General features: G+C 40.1%; 1 protein-coding gene across 1 annotated transcript in view; it reads left to right on the top strand.

Annotated features, from left to right (window-relative positions):
- The first annotated feature begins 775 nt into the window (after window positions 1-775).
- si:ch211-282j22.3 (ER degradation-enhancing alpha-mannosidase-like protein 3) overlaps window positions 776-18,086 on the top strand; it is a 39,669-nt gene continuing 22,358 nt past the window's right edge. Inside the window, exons 1-7 of the mRNA XM_067969612.1 lie at window positions 776-1,195; window positions 5,932-5,977; window positions 10,843-10,943; window positions 14,207-14,246; window positions 15,182-15,294; window positions 16,736-16,889; window positions 17,195-17,329. Coding sequence (XP_067825713.1) covers window positions 1,098-1,195; window positions 5,932-5,977; window positions 10,843-10,943; window positions 14,207-14,246; window positions 15,182-15,294; window positions 16,736-16,889; window positions 17,195-17,329 — 687 coding nt within the window. The 5' untranslated portion in view covers window positions 776-1,097. The remainder of the gene's footprint in view (window positions 1,196-5,931; window positions 5,978-10,842; window positions 10,944-14,206; window positions 14,247-15,181; window positions 15,295-16,735; window positions 16,890-17,194; window positions 17,330-18,086) is intronic.

The following is an 18,086-nucleotide window of genomic DNA, read 5'->3' as shown; positions in this document are numbered from 1 at the left end:
GCGAGGCCAGAGGCAGTTCATCTGAGCTGGTGATGTGGAGATGCCGGTGATGGACTAGGGTGGACAAATGTAAGGAATCTTACAACACCAGGTTATAGTCCAACAGTTTTATTTGAAAATCACAAGCTTGTAAGATTCTTCCTTACATCTGAGCTGGTGGCAGTTTTGTTTAACACCGAATTTACAGTGGTGCTGAGCATAATTCTCTTGTCACACTTTTATAAACTGTTAGGTTTTTATAGTAATAGTTTAAGGTCCCATCAGCAGTCATGAATTTACCTTTTTTGACGAAATCGCTTCTCCCCACTGGCCTAACTCTGACATGTTTAAAAATCAATTACCACTGAGAGGATGCTGTCTGGACAGATGTTAATTGTAATAGGATGGACGGAAGACCGAGCATGTTATTTCTCCCAGAGGGATTATTTTGACAGTGGTTTACAGCAACCAAACTGGGGACTGAAATCAGAAAGTACAGGGGGGAAAAAAAAGGAGATTGGGCAATGCAGATGTCAGCATCAGATGGACTGTTGTGCAGGATGGGAAAGACTACAATCCCAGCATGCTTTGTGCCCTCACTTCCGTCGCTGCGCGGGGCAGTGCTGCGCGAGGGGTGCTGGTAGTTGTAGTCCAGCCTTTGACAGCTCCCAGCCACTCTTCAATTATTTTTGGCAGTTATTTGCGTCGGAATCGGTGAATTTCGATTAAAAGGTTTCTCAGTTAACGTTAGGAGTCGGGTTGTCTGAAATGACCATAAAATGAGTCGTTAGATTGAACTACAAAGGCCAGAATGCCGCAGTTCAGATTCCCGTATTGAGGAAAAGGACGGCCCGGCTTTCAATGGCCGGGATGTGAGTGGTGCTGGTGAGCGGAGGAGGAAGCAGCGCGGTCTGGAAAGGACGATCATCGTTTACACTGTCGCCTGGACCGTGAGAGGGAGGGTTGGCAGCGAGGACAGGAGGTGGAGACGGATACTTGTGTGTGTCGGTGAAGTTATTCTCCAAAATGGGGGAAGTTACAGAGTAGCTGATGGTCAAGGGTCTGTGGCCGAAGCTGGAACTCCTTTCTCATCTCACAACACCCCAAACTTCACCAACATGGGTTTCACACTCAGACTGCTGATATGCTTCACCTTCAGCTGGGTGTTTTTCCATCTGGTGCTGGGAATGACAAAACAAGAAAAAGGGAAAATCAGGTATGATTTAAATCCTTGTGTTAACTGGGCCCCTGTATAGTGCTGCACTTTGGTCACTGTCATGCTGTTCGATGAGAATTTAGTTTCTGTCCAAGTGATAATTGGTATCGTCACTAAAAATAACTTGAAGCTAAATATGGGGAAGGTTCAATATTGTATAATACACAGTTGTCACGCTTCTCCAACTAAATTGGTCATGCATTTTTCTTTCCTGAATACTGTTGTGTTTTTTGCTCTGTGATTTAATGCTCTGTTTTGTCTTTTCCTTTGGTTGCCCTTTCATCAACAAATCAAACAGTGTTTGAGACAGAAAAATTACATTTTGATTATGTAATTTGTATGTGTCTAAACTAGGGTAAAATTTTCTGTCTGCTTCTTGTGCATTTGAAAAATGCTCTTAAGTAAGTATATGCACGCATGTGTGCATGCAAGGAGTACAAAAATTGAATAAAATGCTTAGAAGTTAGGTGCATCAGTACAGATTCTACTGAGTTGGTATGCTTTTTAGGAATTCAGTGCCTAAACACAAGTATATTAATTTAAATGTAAAACTAAATGAAAACTGACAGTTTCGAGCTATTGTTGGTTTTCAGTAGACCTGTACCTACGACCCACTATCCAAGGTCTTTTTACATCCAGCAATTCCTATGTTCATATATATTAACCAATATTCCAAGCTGTGCTTCAGAATTCAAGTTGGAGTCACTAGTACTACAAAGTGGATCATCGTGGCCTCATATTTAGCTTCCTGTTTCCTTTATCTGCCTCTAATATGTATATATAAAGTTGTAAACAATTTTACAACACCAAGTTATAGTCCAGCAATTTTATTTTAAATTCACAAGCTTTCGGAGGCTACCTCCTTCGTCAGGTGAACGATGTCACCTGACGAAGGAGGTAGCCTCCGAAAGCTTGTGAATTTAAAATAAAATTGCTGGATATAACTTGGTGTTGTAAAATTGTTTACAATTGTCAACCCCAGTCCATCACCGGCATCTCCACATCATGACTATATATAAAGTGTGTCGACTGAAGGTGACGCTGTCAATTGTCCCACCTGAATAATTCTTTAGAATGCCTGTCTTGCCAGTTGTTTACCTGCCAATCCAAGATTTAGGAGGCAATTGCAAGGCACTGATGTATAATCCGGCCATTTTGAGGAAAATAATTCATTGGCAAAAATTTAAATGACAGTACTGACAACATCCTTCACAGTTCAAATTTATAGTAGCCAATGAAAACTGAGTGTGAAAATAAGGTGGGGATTCGCATTATTTGAAAAATGGGGAGTTCTGCTGATGTCCTCGAAAACACAGTTCGCTCAATGAATCTGGCCATTCATTTATTTGCTGTTTGTGGTTCCTTGCTGTGCATAAATTGGCTGCTGTATTTGTCTTTGAAAAAGTGACTGCACCTCAAAAGCAATCTATTCGTCATAAAGCACTTTGGGATGTCCCGAGGACACAACAAGGCCCTAAGTTCTTCTCTATTTCCCACTTCAAAAGAAGGTTGTACAAGTCCTGGGCTAATTTAAAGCTCATGGCATCCAACCATGATAAACTGCCAGGCAGCCTCTGCTGCAAATGATTACCCATGCTGCAACTGCTTCCATCCTTCTGGCAATAGCTCATCCTATTTTCATGCTTCACTGCTTTTCTCCTTGCAACTAAAATTTAAAACTAAATGGAAGTGAGCTAAATTTGTAAAACCAAAAATGCTTGTATGGTGGTGTATTTGAATATGTTGATATTTTTGGGTGCTTTTTTGTTACATTAAAATTTTATTTTTACTGGCTGAGAAACACCAAAGCAAGAGCACGTTTGTTGCCTATTTCTCTGTCTTCTGTGTTCTGCAACTGCCACAAAATATAAATCAAAGTAGTTTGATGAAAGAGAAAGTGGTACATTTGATCACAGGGATTTTCTTGTCATTTCTGGGTCTGTTGTAGACTAATTGATAGAGATTGATTGCTATGATTAGTCAACAAGTCCATTGTCATTGTATCATGCGACTACCAGGATGCTAGAAGGCAAACTAGATGGACCTTGGTCTTTTTTCATCAACACTTTATTTCTTCTTAGAAACTTGTAAAGAAGTTGTTTGCCACAAAAGAAGCAGAGTGTTGTCACAAGGATATCAGTGAAGTGTAATAGTGGACATGTGAAATTTCCATATTATATCCACTTGAACTATGAAAAACACCAGCTGTACTATTATATATTTCCTTCCATCCAAACGTACTGTCTGGGGAGAGTATTTTGAGCAGTTGAATGCCAGATTATGAAGTTTTACTGGTGACAGCAATTTGAGGTGTTGAATTAAGATTGTCAAACAAAATTAAATTGCTATGTGCTGGAGCAATTTTATTTTTTCCCTGCAGTATTATTAGAATAAATGATTTAACAACATTATTAAAAGCACACACAGGAATTTTACACAAGCATGTCAATCAAGTTGCCAAAATAGTGCTCAGTGTAATCTCAATATCATGGTGACTGGGGCTGTACCTGCCGATTAATATCTATTTAATCCTCACTGATAGGATTTCCAAAAGGGAGACAAATTCTCGAGGACCGTTTGAAGCTGCTTCACATCAATGGCCCAGATTATGCCAATCTACAAAACTCAGAAAAGCTGACATGGCCTCAAAAATGCTGGTACCTCAAACCAAAAAAAATGCACATCTGGAAAATAGCCTTGAATTGAGGTCGATGACAAGTTACTGTTTCAAGGCAACTGAATAAGTTAAATGCATTTTTAGTGCATTGGATATCAAGATTTATATTAGTGTTTTGGGATCACATTCCACAATTCAATTTGTTCTTCAAAAACTGAAACCCAATGGCCTCACATATGATATCCAAAAAGTACACACAAGTACAATTTTTGTAGTGGCAATTTTGGAAGCTTTTGAAGGAGGAAGTGAGCTCTGGTGCAAAATATATTTCCTAGTTCTTCCCAGGAATTTCTGATTTTTTTTACACTTTTACACTTTTTGCTGCGTTTTGAAGTGTATTGTGTAGTTCTTAGAGTCAATTGCAATTGACTCTGAGTGCAAAAATTATCTTGAAGGTAATACTCAAGCTCCCAGAAACCACTGAGACTATTAAATACAGCGGTTTATGTCTTTGTCAGATGAACACAAAATTTAATATTTAGTGCTGGCAGTAAATGCTATATTACAGAAAAGGGGCTTATTTGTTTATTGTTTCAGAAACTTAAAATAAAAAATGTACAACTAGATATTTGGGTGCTTGCTGTGCACATATTGGCTGCCACGTTTCCGACAACAGTGACTACACTTCAAAAGTACTTCATTGGCTGTAAATCACTTTAGCACGTCCCGAGAGCATGAAAAGCCCTATATAAATGCAAGTCATTCTTTTCTTTTGTGCATGTGCTGAATCATGGCCCCAGTGCAAACAATGCTTTAAGGCTTGATTTAAACTTGCAGAATAACTACTACAACTTGCATTTTTATGGCACCCTTTAACGTAGAAAAAACATCCCTCGATGTTTCAGCGGTATAATAAAAAAAAAATGGATGCTACGCCAAAGGAGGAGATATTGAGAGGGTAACAAAAGCTTTGTCAAAGAGGTAGGTTTTAAGGAGGAGAGGCAGTTGAAAAGGCAGAGTGGTGAAGGAAGGGAAATCCAGAGCGTGGGGCCAGATGGCTAAAGGCATGGCCGCCAGTAATGGGGTACAGGAAGAGTGGGTGCACAAAAGGTTCGTCGGAGGGATAGAGAGTTGGGAGGGGTGGACACGGGTTGTCGGGCTGGAGGGAGGGGCAAGGCCAAAAAGGGCTTTAAACAGGATCAGAATTTTAAATAGGAGACTTTGGAGGACCGGGTCAGTTCTTGAGTTCGAGACATTATGCACAGCAAACTGAAATTTTACCATTTCTGCACCATTGCTTAATGGCACACATTGTTTACTGTGTTCAGAAATCACTGCCATTCACAGCATTTAATTCAACTCTAAATCGTGCCCGGAGTACAACTATATTTAAGATCCTGCTTTTGGCCTTCTAATTCAGAGTGGTTTAACAGCTGCATATTGATACTTGGCCACCTCTTGAATGGAACTAGTTATTTATTAGTCTTATTGTCAATATGATGAAAGCAGTTTTCATTTTGCGTTACATGTCATGGTGACTGTGTTATTGTTTATCAAGGAGTTTTACATTATAAAAGTGAACCAGATCTGGTGGCTGAAAACTGAATTCCAGTAACCTTTTACCAACAGAAAGGCTTTAAGTTCAATGTTGTTTAGATTTTTTTTCTCTGGCAAACTGAATTATCTCCCAAAGTTCTGCTGTGCTGGTAGGAAATGCTCTATCCAAACTAGTGTTCAGTTTTGTTTCTCTAAGTTCTGAAATTCTTCAAGACAATTGTAAGAAATTATGATTCTCATTTCTAACATACAGGTTCATTGATGGAATACTGCACTGTGCAGAATCCTTTACTGCTTTTTGATACAAGACATCAATTTTTTTTAAGAATCTGTAAAATAGTTCAGTAAATCACTAGGTTACTGAATATCCATCTGCATAACTTATTTGCAAAAGGGCTTTCATAACTCAAAGACGTGATCTGGTATTTTTATCTTACCTAGAATCTTTCTGGTTCGGTGAAGTTTTTTGTGTTTTGGTGAGCAGTGTGGATGATTGGTTTTGTCTGCTGGAGCAATATTTTGCCTTAACTTTGCCTTATCTTGCATATTTTTTTGTTTACAGGAACCAAATTGTTGAAATGTTTGAGCATGCATACAGCAACTATATGGTAAGCATTTGTTTCATTTATCCATTGCCTTTGCTTGTTGTCCAGTGTTTTCATTTTTACTTTGCTCCCTTCAGAATGAGTGTCGGGAGTTCAAACTAGCAAGGGCAAATAAAAATCCAGACCACTTGAGTATCAAGTCCCTTGTCTCCAGCAAAATGTCTGCAGCTTCTCTTACAATTTCTTGAAATGGAACAGTTCCTTAGGATGAAACAGATTTTTCTTGGTAAACAGAATCTAGTCTTCTGGTGTGTCCTTTTAGGTATTGGTGTCTGACATGGAATTAATGAGCCCCCCCTGCTTAGTGGCTGGTATCAATAAAACTCTATCAGAACTAGTGAACACTTCAAGGTTCTTTTTGTTTTATACCTTTTTTTGATTCAATTGCCGTTGATGGAACAATGGTACATGTTCTCTTAATATTAAAAGACAACATTATGAAGATAATCCCCTGGAATACTAACAGGAAGGTAAACGTGTATAGGGTAATTTTACAGATTTGCCTGCTGAAGACGCACATTGGTAATGTGAGCATGTGTGGCCCATAATTCTCAGCTCATAATGGTCAAAAAATCATGGACATCACATGACCGAATTCCCAATGTGCAGTGCTGGCAGGCGCAGACTTATAAAATTCAACCAATTACGTCCAGAATATATTTCCTGACCACTTTCATTCATATCCACCAGACATTGTCGACACAAAGCCAAGACCCATTCATTTCTGACTACGAGCACCTGTTAGCTGTGACAGGATACAAAATTTCACATTGCTGATGCCCTCTCTTTGCTTTCCTAGAAGGGAATGAAAAAGTACTGGCAAGTAAAATTAAGGAAAACCCCAAGATGCTTTATAAATACATTACATTTAACGCAAGTGGATAACTAAGGAAAGAGTAGGGCCTATTAGAGACCTAAAAGGTAACCTGTGTGTGGAGGCGCAAGATGTGGGTATGGTTCTTAATGAATACATTGCGTCTGTCTTCACATAGAGGGGGACGATGCAGAGAGTGTGAAATATTGGATGGGATAAGCATAGTGAGAGAGCAAGTATTAAGGGATTTAGCATCTTTGAAAGTAGATAAATTACCAGGCCCGGATGAAATGTATCCCAGGCTGTTAAAAGAAGCAAGGGAGGAAATGGCGGATGCTCTGACCATCATTTTCCAATCCTCCCTGGTTACAGGTGTGGTGCCGGAGGATTGGAGGAAATGCTAATGTCATACCGTTGTTTAAAAAGGGAGAAAAGGATAAACAGGCCAGTCTAACCTCGGTGATGGGCAAATTATTGGAATCAATTCTGACGGACGGTATAAACCGTCATTTAGAAAGGCATGGATTTGTTGCAGGAAGGTCGTGTCTGACTTCCTTGATTGAATTTTTTGAGGAGGTAACAAGGAGGGTCGATGAGGGTAGTGCATTTACGAGCATACGAATTAAGCGCAGGAGTAGGCCATTCGGCCCCTCGAGCCTGCTCTGCCATGTGATAAGATCATGGCTGATCTGATTGTGACCTCAACCCTACTTTCCTGTCCACCTACTATCACCTTTAACTCCCTTGTTAATCAGGAATCTATCTAACTTAGCCTTAAAAATATTCAATGACCCTGTCTCCACTGCAGTCTGGGGGAGGGAGTTCCACAGACTCATGACCCTCATATGGGATACTTTTCTTTATTAGCCGAGGCATAGAATATAAGAGCAGGGACATTATGCTAGAACTGTATAAAACACTAGTTAGGACACAGCTTGAGTACTGTGTACAGTTCTGGTCACCACATTACAGGAAAGATGTGATTGCACTGGAGAGGGTACAGAGGAGATTTACAAAGATGTTGCCAGGACTGGAGAATTTTAGCTATGAGGAAAGATTGGATAGGCTGGGGTTGTTTTTCTTGGAACACAGGAGGCTGAAGGGAGATTTAATTGAAGTGTATAAAATTATGAGGGGCCAAGACAGAGTGGACAGGCTATTTCCCTGAGCAGAGTGGTCAGTAACCAGGGGGCATAGATTTAAAGTAATTGGTAGAAGGATTAGCAGGGAGCTGAGGAAAAAAAATTTTCACCCAAAGGATGGTAGGGGTCTGGAACTCTCTACTTGAAAGGGTGGGAGAGGCAGAAACCCTCATCACATTTAGAAAGTACTTGGATGTGCACTTGAAGTGCCGTAACCTACAAGACTATGGACCAAGTGCTGGAAAGTGGGATTAGGCTGGTTAGCTCTTTTTCGACCAGCACGGTCATGATGGGCTGAGTGGCCTCCTTCTGGGCCATAAATTTTTCTATGTTTCAAAAAGATTTAACGAATTGTGCTTATTCAGGATGGGGTGTTTGGGTCACTTTGAAGTGGAGAAAGAAATTGCTGAATGTTGCAGTGACTTTTTCTTAAGTGCATTACAAATAAGCAATAATAGCCGTTACAATTTCACACAGTATGGGCTCTATTTTAGCACCCGCGATCGGGTGCGTTTCTGTCGGGGGCTCCGAAAATCGCGGATTCCCGGCTCCAACCCGCCCACTTCCGGGTTCCCCACAGACGCGCTGACATGCGCGCGTAGCCCCCGCATGTGGGACTCCCGCCGACAATTAAAGCCGGTGGGGTGCCACTTAAGCTATTTATCTTGGTATTTCAGGTCGTTTACAGACCTGATTAACTAGATATTTTAGGAGGGTTGGGATTTTACAAACAACCGGGACTGTTTCCCGTACTGGGGGAAACACTCCCAGTTGAAATGGACGTGTTGCAGCCATCAGCCTGTGGCAGCTGCAATGGTCCATTTGACAGGTTGTGGGGGGAGACCCTCACTCATTGCAGGAGGCCACTCTGTCACTTTGGACAAAGTTTGGCCTCCACCACCCTCCTCCTAACAACAAAATTCACCAACTTACACACTTGCCCCGGTGTCCAGACACATGTACCTACCTTGCGGACCCCCTCAGATGTACATCTTCCGGATAGGGGCCGCCGTAGCTCCAGTCATGACATCCTCAGAGGGCGAACAGCATCACCAACCTCGCCGGCCACGCCGTCCACCTCTGACCCGTGGAGCTCCACAACACAGTGCTGTGATACATCCACCTGCACAGCAGGAGGGAGGGCAACGGCAGAGAGAGATGCGTCGCAGAGGGCACTACCCTCGCCACAGGGTCCACAGCTTCCTGGACCTCTCTGAGCAGCAGTGCACACGAAGGCTCAGAGTCACTCGACATGTAGTCGTGGACATCTGCAGCCTCCTTCATGCCGAGCTGCTCCCGGCTGGCCCGAGCACCATCTTCTTACCTGTCGCTGTCAAAGTCACCACTGCACTCAACAACTTCTCCTCCGCATCCTTCCAGGGTGCCGCCGGGGACATCGCCGACGTCTCTTAGTCGTCTGCACAAAAGAGCCCTGTAAATACACCTGCACCCACTCTGCAGTGACACAATGGGTGTCATCAGTTGTGGGTCTTCATAGTGATCCTCAGGAAAGGGCATTATTGCACAAACCAGACAAGATTCGCAAAGACGTGGCAGTAGTGGTGCCAATATAATATGAGGTGAGTTGCTCAGAAATTAAATATAAGTAAAAACCATGACAAACCCTCAAACACCCTTGTGCATCCCCTTCATGCTCACGACACGTTTGCCTTACGCTTCCTACTGCACATATGTGATGCATGCCCTGTGGCTGCAAAACAGGTAGTGACAGATTGAGTGAGGCTGACTGTGAAAGAGATGCATGAGAGGGTGAGTATGAGATAGAGCCATACAATTGTATGAGGATTGGGTTGAGTAGTAGTGGTGGGATGAGTACTGGCGAGGTGAGTAAGTGCAGGTAAGATATGAGGATGAGGTTTGAGTTGGTGTGAGGTGTGATGTGATAGAGTAGTGTTGGCAGTGCAGAAGGAGGTGTGGGGTGGGGACGGTGATGTGGCAGACAGAGTGTAGGGGAATGAGCAAGTGTACTCACTTTGGCTGACCGACTTAGGTCATTGCAGCACCTCCTGCACTGTATGCAGGTGCGCGATATGTATGCAGGTGCAGGTGGTGCAGGTGACCGCCTCTGCCAACTCGAGCCAGGCCTTCTTGGTGGCAGAGGCAGGCCGCTTCCTCCCACCCGCCGGGGGGAAGATCTCTGTTCTCTTCCTCCTCCTCACCCCATCCAGTAAGAGCTGGAGTGAGGCATGATTAAACCTGGGAGCAGCCTTCCCCCTGGGCTGCTCCATGCTGTAATTTTTCCGATTTCTTGCAGCATCAGTCAGTGGAGGACTGCCCCTTTAAATAGAGCTCCTCCAGCTGACAGACCTTACTGCGCAAGCGCAGTCCGCCCGACACACAGCTCAGCAGCGGTGAACTCGGAACAAGAGGTAAGTGGATCCAATCAGCCTGCGATTGCGGGCGGGGCAGACTGATTTCACCAGGCGCGTTACCCACACCCCAATCGCCCCCCTGCCGCGAACCCGCCGCCCTGGTAATATCGGGCCTTATATGTTCACATATGTTGTGTGTTTAGGTAAATACTCTCCTTCGTTCTTCCCATGTACAATCCTTATTTCACAACAAAATATTCTTTACCCAAGATACCACAAGGATGGTTGGGGGAGAGGGAAATTCACACTGGTATACCGTATTGGGACAAAGTCAGTGGAGCTTCACTCTGCATGTGACCCTGCTGTAGTTGACTTGAGAGTGTTTTGATTCTTACATTCGGTACCAAGTGTCCCATTCATAAGCACTGATACTATCATATTCATTAACATACAGCTTTATTTTCCCCAAAAATAAATTCATACAATAAATTACTAAGCAAAATGAACCCTCGAGTATTTCACGCAATTTGAGAATGAAGTTTTGGTTTGACATTTTTTTTCTTTCACCTGTCCCATTAGAAACATGCATACCCTGCTGATGAGTTGATGCCGCTGAGCTGTCGAGGAAGAGTTCGTGGATTAGAGCCAAGTCGTGGGGACGTTGATGATGCCTTAGGAAAGTACGTTCTAGAATTGCACAATCATAAACATTATTGTCTGTTACTATTAAAATAGTAAACTGCATAATAATAGTAAGTATGCTATACCCTTGTGCTTCACTTTATTGAGCTTTAAATGAAGGTTAATCTATACGCTAAGTGTATCCATTAAATGTGCACCCTACAGACGTTTATCCTTGTATCTGTTTTATCTTCAGAGTATAAAGAACCATCTGAAATAGTTTCCATATTTCATTTGCAAATGTGTCTTGCATGCACTGTGTTCCCTTGGTACTTCTTATTCCCAGTATTGCTGAATGACTATGAACAATATTTGGTAAAAACTTTACTTGAGAGATTCTGTAAATAACTTGATATTGCTCAAAACCAACCGTTCTATTGATGTTAGCTTTGGCTGTAGCATTCTCACTTTAGTCAGAAAGCCATGGGTTCAAGCCCAACTGGGAGACCTGAGGGCATGATTTAGGCTGACACTTGTAGTACTGAGGGAGTGCTGCACTGTTGAGGGTGCCGCCGGATGACATGTTAAACCGAGGCTCCCTCTGCCCTCTCGGGTGGACATTAAAGATCCCATGATAGTATTCAAAGAAGGGGAGGGGAGTTTTCCCAGTGCCCAGGCCAACATTTATACCTCAATCAACATCATTAAAACATTATCTGATTATTTATTTCATTGCTGTTTTTGAGGCTTGGCTGTGTGCAAATTGGCTGCATATTTCCCTACATTATCATCAGTGACGACACTGCAAGATTAATTCATTGGCTGTAAAGCACTTTGGGACATCCTGAGGTCATGAAAGATGCGCTATAAATGCAAGTTCTTCTTCATTAGTGTAGATGACCTAAATTTAATGAAGACTTTAAGCTGCTAAGAAAGAGTAAATACTGCATGAATTCCTTAGGACATAATAATATTGAAAAGAGTAGTCCTACTATTATGTTGAATGAAACAATATTAATTGGTTATCAGTGGACATTGACATTCAAACCTTGTTCCTTGACCATTAACTCTTAATTCATTAACCTCAAATCTTTGTTCCTTGCAAACAAATATTGACAGTAGTTGCTACCTTATTTTTGTCTGTTGGATTTAAATGTTCCTGCCTGTTATCTGAGTGCAGAAAGAGCTTCTGATAATAGAGACCAAATTTAGTTTACAAAAGCCCACACATGATCTGACAGGAAAGATTCTTAAACTTGGTATAGTTTCTCTGAATTTGCATCAGATATTATGAAAATTTTGACTACCAGATACTAAATATGAATAGGAGCTTTAATGAGACAATATCCCAGTGGGGCCAAGGTTTTCAGACCTGAAATTTAGTCCATGGTCAACAGATATTCTTTTGGCCATGAGTCAAATTTCCCATTTTAATTGGCAAGTTACATTTCCTTTGGTATTGGAAAGATTTAAGTTCAAATTTTTCAGTCTTTGCTATAAATGCCCTTTCGCCTGAGATTAAGTGTAAAATGCTTAATTTATCAACCTAACCAAACAAATGGCTGTTAAGGTTGAGGAGTTGTGTCTTGTGCATTATAAATCCGAAGCCAATCCTACCTTTTATATCTGGTAATAAGCTTGAAACAGAATTGGTGGTGCACCTATTAACTACCATTAGACTTCTACAGCACCATATGAAAATATTTTTCAAGTATACGACTTCTTCAGTGAATTTGACATTTCTGGTAATGGGAGTATGCTACTTGCCACTTTGCTTGTTTTCGTCCAGCAAAACTCTGCAGGTCTGTTAAGATGAAGTGCTGCCTCTTGGGGTCACATCCTCATGACCTCTTTTTTTAAAAAAAAAATTTCAAAAACGATGGCTAACTTTGACACCCTATGCAAATTTTTTTCCCCATTTTAAGGTTTTTTTTTCAATTGTTTAAATTGTGAATTCTGGTTGCAACATCACTGTTCGAGCTTGGAGGATTGTTTGATTTTTGACAGTGAAAGAGAATATAATCAATTTCCATTGATACCACCCATTGGTGTATTTGTTAACTCCGTTCTCCAGACTGTTGAGCTCAATAATTACTTCTGGTCATTCCCCTAATAAAGTTGTAACACTCACTGTTTAAACAATGAACAGCTATGTCTTTCTGTGTTATGTAAAAGTTAATCTTGAATTCCAGTGTAGTGTAACTGAAAACAAAAGAGCTGCTACAAATCTTGGAATGTTAATTTGATCGAAAGTATTCCCTGAAGAAAATATTACAGTATTATTTCTAGATTTTAAAAAATACTGCTGTATACTGTATTCGCAAAGAGTGTATTGTGCTTTCTTTCTGGGTGACTGTTAATCTTGACCGTTCCCAAGTTATTTTCTTTCAAATCCCTATTAATCTTATTTCTGCATTAAGTGCAAAATTTGAACCACTTACACAAATATTTACAGCAGTGTGCTGCACTAAGGTAGTAACTTCAAATACTTAGATGATTTATTTGATGGAGGTATATAATAGCCATATTGTACACATGCCCAGTTTTTCTTGAAAAGTAATTCTTCTATTGATGAATTACTGTGATACTTAAAAATACATTTAAAAAAATAAAACATTGTTCTTTAGTTAATTTCATTCATAAAACCAACATTTCAAAATTTACAATTTGGGTTGCAGAACAAAGTATTATTATGAGTTTTTTTGTGAATTTTAAAGCTTCAGGTCTAAAATGAAACCCTTCTGAATTGATATAACTCCTACTGGCTAGCTGCAAATTCCTGAAGCTATTTATACTTGAGGAATCTGAAGTTTGTATTCAGAAATCCAAAGCTGTACTCTGCAACCAAATTTAAAGTGATGATTTCAGAACCACTTGACAAACCTCTACCTTATTTAACCCAAAGTTTATTTTATGTTATAAGTGCTTCTTAAATATACTTTTGCTAAAATTTGTTGAGCATTACTATGAACATATTTATCAGCTGCACTGAAAGATGTAACATCTTGGGTCATGTTCCATTTAGTGCTCCACTGTAAGTTTGCAAAGACTATTAACCCCAACTGAGCCTTGAAGTTGTTAAGCTGATTAACACAGGACCCTGTGCTGAAGTGTACAATCCATTTGCATCATGCAGGGTAACACTTTTTACAGCAGTCTTGCTAAAGTGTCTCATTTGTTTGTATTATAATTTAAGAAAATAAAGGTTCGCTGACAGCAGAGGAAGAAAGCTGAAAGTATAAAATGAAACACTATTGACGTTTTTATTCATGCTAAACTATTTTTTTCACCTTTATCATTTTAATTATGTTTTCATTTCCAGGTTTTCACTCACTCTTATTGATACATTAGATACACTTGTTGTAAGTATTGTAACTTGTTCTGCTTTCCTGGTGGGGGAGGGGAAAAAGAAGCGGTTTCTTCCATGCTTGTCTCTGACCAATTTAGATATAAATTTATTGATTTTTTTTTGTTTGAAGCCAATACATGAAACTATTGGGCTGCTGGCTTATTTGAGTTCAATGTAAATTAATAGCTAAATGCTACATTTATTGTTAGTGCTGGACACACAAATGTTAAACATGTAACAGATTTTTGCAGTGAGATTTCTCTAACATTAATTTCTTTTATGCTGATTGACAGAATTCATGCCAATAAATGATCAACTATTTTAATCTGGGTTCATTGGAAGATGTTTGCAGTTATTTTTCATTTTGGCTTCGGGAAGAAGTTTTTTTGGGGGGGAAAGAAAAGTAGATGGTGCATTGCAATAAATCAATTCTTAATTTAAAATATCAAGAGAAATGTTAAACTCAGGAATAATTTAGCATTGTGCAAAAAAAAAGTCAAAGAAATGATCAGATTTTGCATTTATTAAGTGTGGTTTTGGGCAGAATGGTCATCTGAAGTTCAGTGGTGCTCTTCATGCTGTACCTCATGTTGAGTTCTATGAATACAAGCTCAGTGTACTGTTACTCTGCTGGAGAAGGAGCAGTAGTTGGGTTGAGAACATCTTTTATTTTGTGAGACTATAAAATTCCTTTTGTTTTCTGCCCGAGCTATACTGGGGCCGAGAGGGCAGGTGACCAACTCCCAGACCTCCACTAATGCCATTATGAGTTGTCTGCCAGTAATGTAGCAATGGTGAGCTGAGATGACCACCCATCTAATTTTTATTTGTATTTTTTTCTTCCACGTTTTGATTTATGGGTCTCATTTTGCCATTTACATTACTTCTCTCAAGCTGTCATTTCTGAAAATTAGATATAGTAGTATTTTTATTTGATTTACTTCAAAGGTACTAAACAAATTGGATGAATTTGAAGATGCAGTAAGAAAAGTGATACTGAGCGTCCAGTTCGATAATGATGTTGTGGTCTCTGTGTTTGAAACAAACATCCGTGTGTTGGGGTGAGTAAACCTCTGCATAGATCACCATTTTTCTGAATTTGTGGGATTGGCCATTTTTGGCAATGAAATCACTGACTTGATGCCTTCATTAAAGAGCCATCTTTCAAAAAGTGCATTTCTCAGCTTCTCTTTCTAAGGCAGTGTAGCAACTGAAAACTTGTTGGCACAGAGTGCCAAGAGGCTGATTAGTACCTGGGTTTCCTATTCAGTGGGTTCCCAAATGTGAGGGATCAAAAATTCTTGGGCTAGTCACATTGGATTATTGCTACTCACCTTTTAGCCTGAACCAGAGGGGTATTGGCAAAGGCCTGTGGATAGGCTGCCTGAGATCTTCGGGGTGTTTGAACTGTAATGGGGGTAGGGGAGAGGAAAAGGGATCTTGCAATCCACTGTGTAACAGCAATTAATAAATACAGCCTTTAACAGCATCACTTTGAATCATTGAATACCAGCCCACTAACAGTACCGACAATTTTTTTTAAAATGGAAACAAATGACTGACTCTATGGCATAGCAATCACATGCGACATCACATAAAGTGTTACGATGGGGCTTCACAATTTTCTCACAATGTACTCCTGATCTCAAACAGATCATTATATTAAACAAAGATAATTGAATCTGTGGTCCCTGCCCACGTCACTAGTTCAACAGTGTGCAGAACAGGTAATGGAACATCACACTGCTGTTGAAACTGGCCGCTGTGTCCCAATTAACTGCAGTATCCAAAGGCTCGATATCTCTCCTGAAGTTAGCTAAAGCCACCCCAGTACACTTCATAGTGCTTAGCTATAGACTGATATTGACGGGGAGAAACTTTTTGTTCAGTCAAAACATGTGGCACAAGAAAAAAAAGTTAAAAGGCAGTATCAAAACAAATAGAATCGGGAATTGGATGGCAGCAATGTTTAGCAGCATTTTGTGTGGTTCTGATACAGCCTCAGTTGAGCAAACATTAAATATGGAAATGATTCAACCCACAAACTGTCTTCTGTAACCCAGTCATGCAGCATTGCCCATGTGCTGGTCTACTTTGTTGAATATTCATGCACACCATAATTCTCCTACTCTCATCTTTGTTTTAAGTCTGCATTTCCCTTGTACCAAAAAGTTGGGGTTTTACTCATGTGCTCATCAACCTGCAATTATTCACCTGTTCACTTTAATGGATGGAAAAATCACAGGCTGGTGAGCGTAGAAGTGGAAAATCCCAGCAATAGAATTCTAATTTAATTAAATAAAACATGTACCAGCAATAAAATGAAGTACCCACACACATGCTAATAAAAAAAATTAGAGGTGAGTAACACGGGGTCTTTAAAGCAAACTTGAACTCTGCCCACTATGAGTGGTACGATTATTGTACAATGATTCATTTATTACGAGACTGTAACTCACTTTCTTTAATACTTGTTATTAAGAATCTTTACTTCTGCTGCAGTGGGTTGTTGGGAGGTCATGTGATGGCAACCATGTTGAAGAACCATGGGAAGAAGATGCATTGGTATAAAGATGAACTCCTATACATGGCCAGAGACGTAGGATATCGACTTCTGCCAGCTTTTAACACCACAAGTGGACTACCGTATCCCAGAGTAAGTACAAAGAAAATTCCCATTTATGATCTTGGAGTTGCAATCTGAATTTTTTTTTCAAAAATTAGGATCTCCCAGGTGTAAATATGATGAGCTTTGTCAGGTTCTGCACTGCAGGTAGTGAGGCAAATAGGGAGACAAAAGCAAGCATCTATTTTACACTTGTCTCTTTAGTGCCTATGTTCCTTGACTGGCTGAATCTTGGTGTACTACTGATAACGCAGAAAATAATACTTCTAAACCATTTTTGATGCCACAATCATATAGGTTAGTGAAAAGTTTTTAAAAATTCTTTTTAATTGTAGGTAAATCTGAAGTATGGAATCTTGAGCCCTCTGTCCCGAACAGGCACAGAGTCAGACACTTGTACAGCCTGTGCTGGAACCATGATTCTGGAATTTGCAGCTCTCAGCCGCCTGACAGGTGAATCTATTTTTGAGGTAATGCAAGATTATTGATGTGCTGAATGAATTTTAAATAATTTTAATATTTTGTTGGTGTAATTTAGAAAGTAATATTCTTTCATTTTTGTGAGAACCATATTTGATTCATGTTTGAATCTTGGACCTATGTTCGGTGCTTATTGGCTAATGATGACTCCTGGAGGCTTGGGGATCCAGATGACTGAATTGCCTCAATTTGGATGTTCCAGGAGTTGTGCAATCTATATATCTTAATAAAAATGTTGTGCATGCACACCTTAATCAATTGTTCCCCCACCCTATAACTCTGCTTCACCTGAAATATGCTCTATTGTGACTCACCATGTGAGATTGACAAACTAATCTATTTTGATTCAATGAAATTAGTTTGGTTTCAGGAATTTTTGAAGATGATATCTTCAATGTTTTCCTCCCACTCTCCAAAATAATCCCGAGTACATCTTCACTTGATTTTGAGCGTCCATATACTTTGTCTAATAAGTGGAATGATTAAGTTTAGCTTTTCAAAAGCATGGAGAAGTGTATTTTATGTTATCCTCAAATATTTGCTGACACAAGTATTTCCTTCTTGGATTACATTTTCATTGCTCTGAATAACTTGTTTTAAACTTTTGAGGGCACTTTGTTTCTGAGCTGCCTCCAATGATTCTCTCTAACCTTTATTTTCAAATTAAACTTTTTGGTTTGTTTGAAATTTTGTAGGTCTCTTTTAGTACTTTGCAGAAATACTGTTCTGTTGTTGGCTTTGCCTTTC

Source organism: Heptranchias perlo, chromosome 31 (genome assembly GCF_035084215.1).
Source record: "Heptranchias perlo isolate sHepPer1 chromosome 31, sHepPer1.hap1, whole genome shotgun sequence".
Classification (NCBI taxonomy): Eukaryota; Metazoa; Chordata; class Chondrichthyes; order Hexanchiformes; family Hexanchidae; genus Heptranchias; species Heptranchias perlo.
The sequence above is the reverse complement of the archived record's forward strand: the minus strand, read 5'-3'. Positions and strand labels throughout refer to the sequence as shown.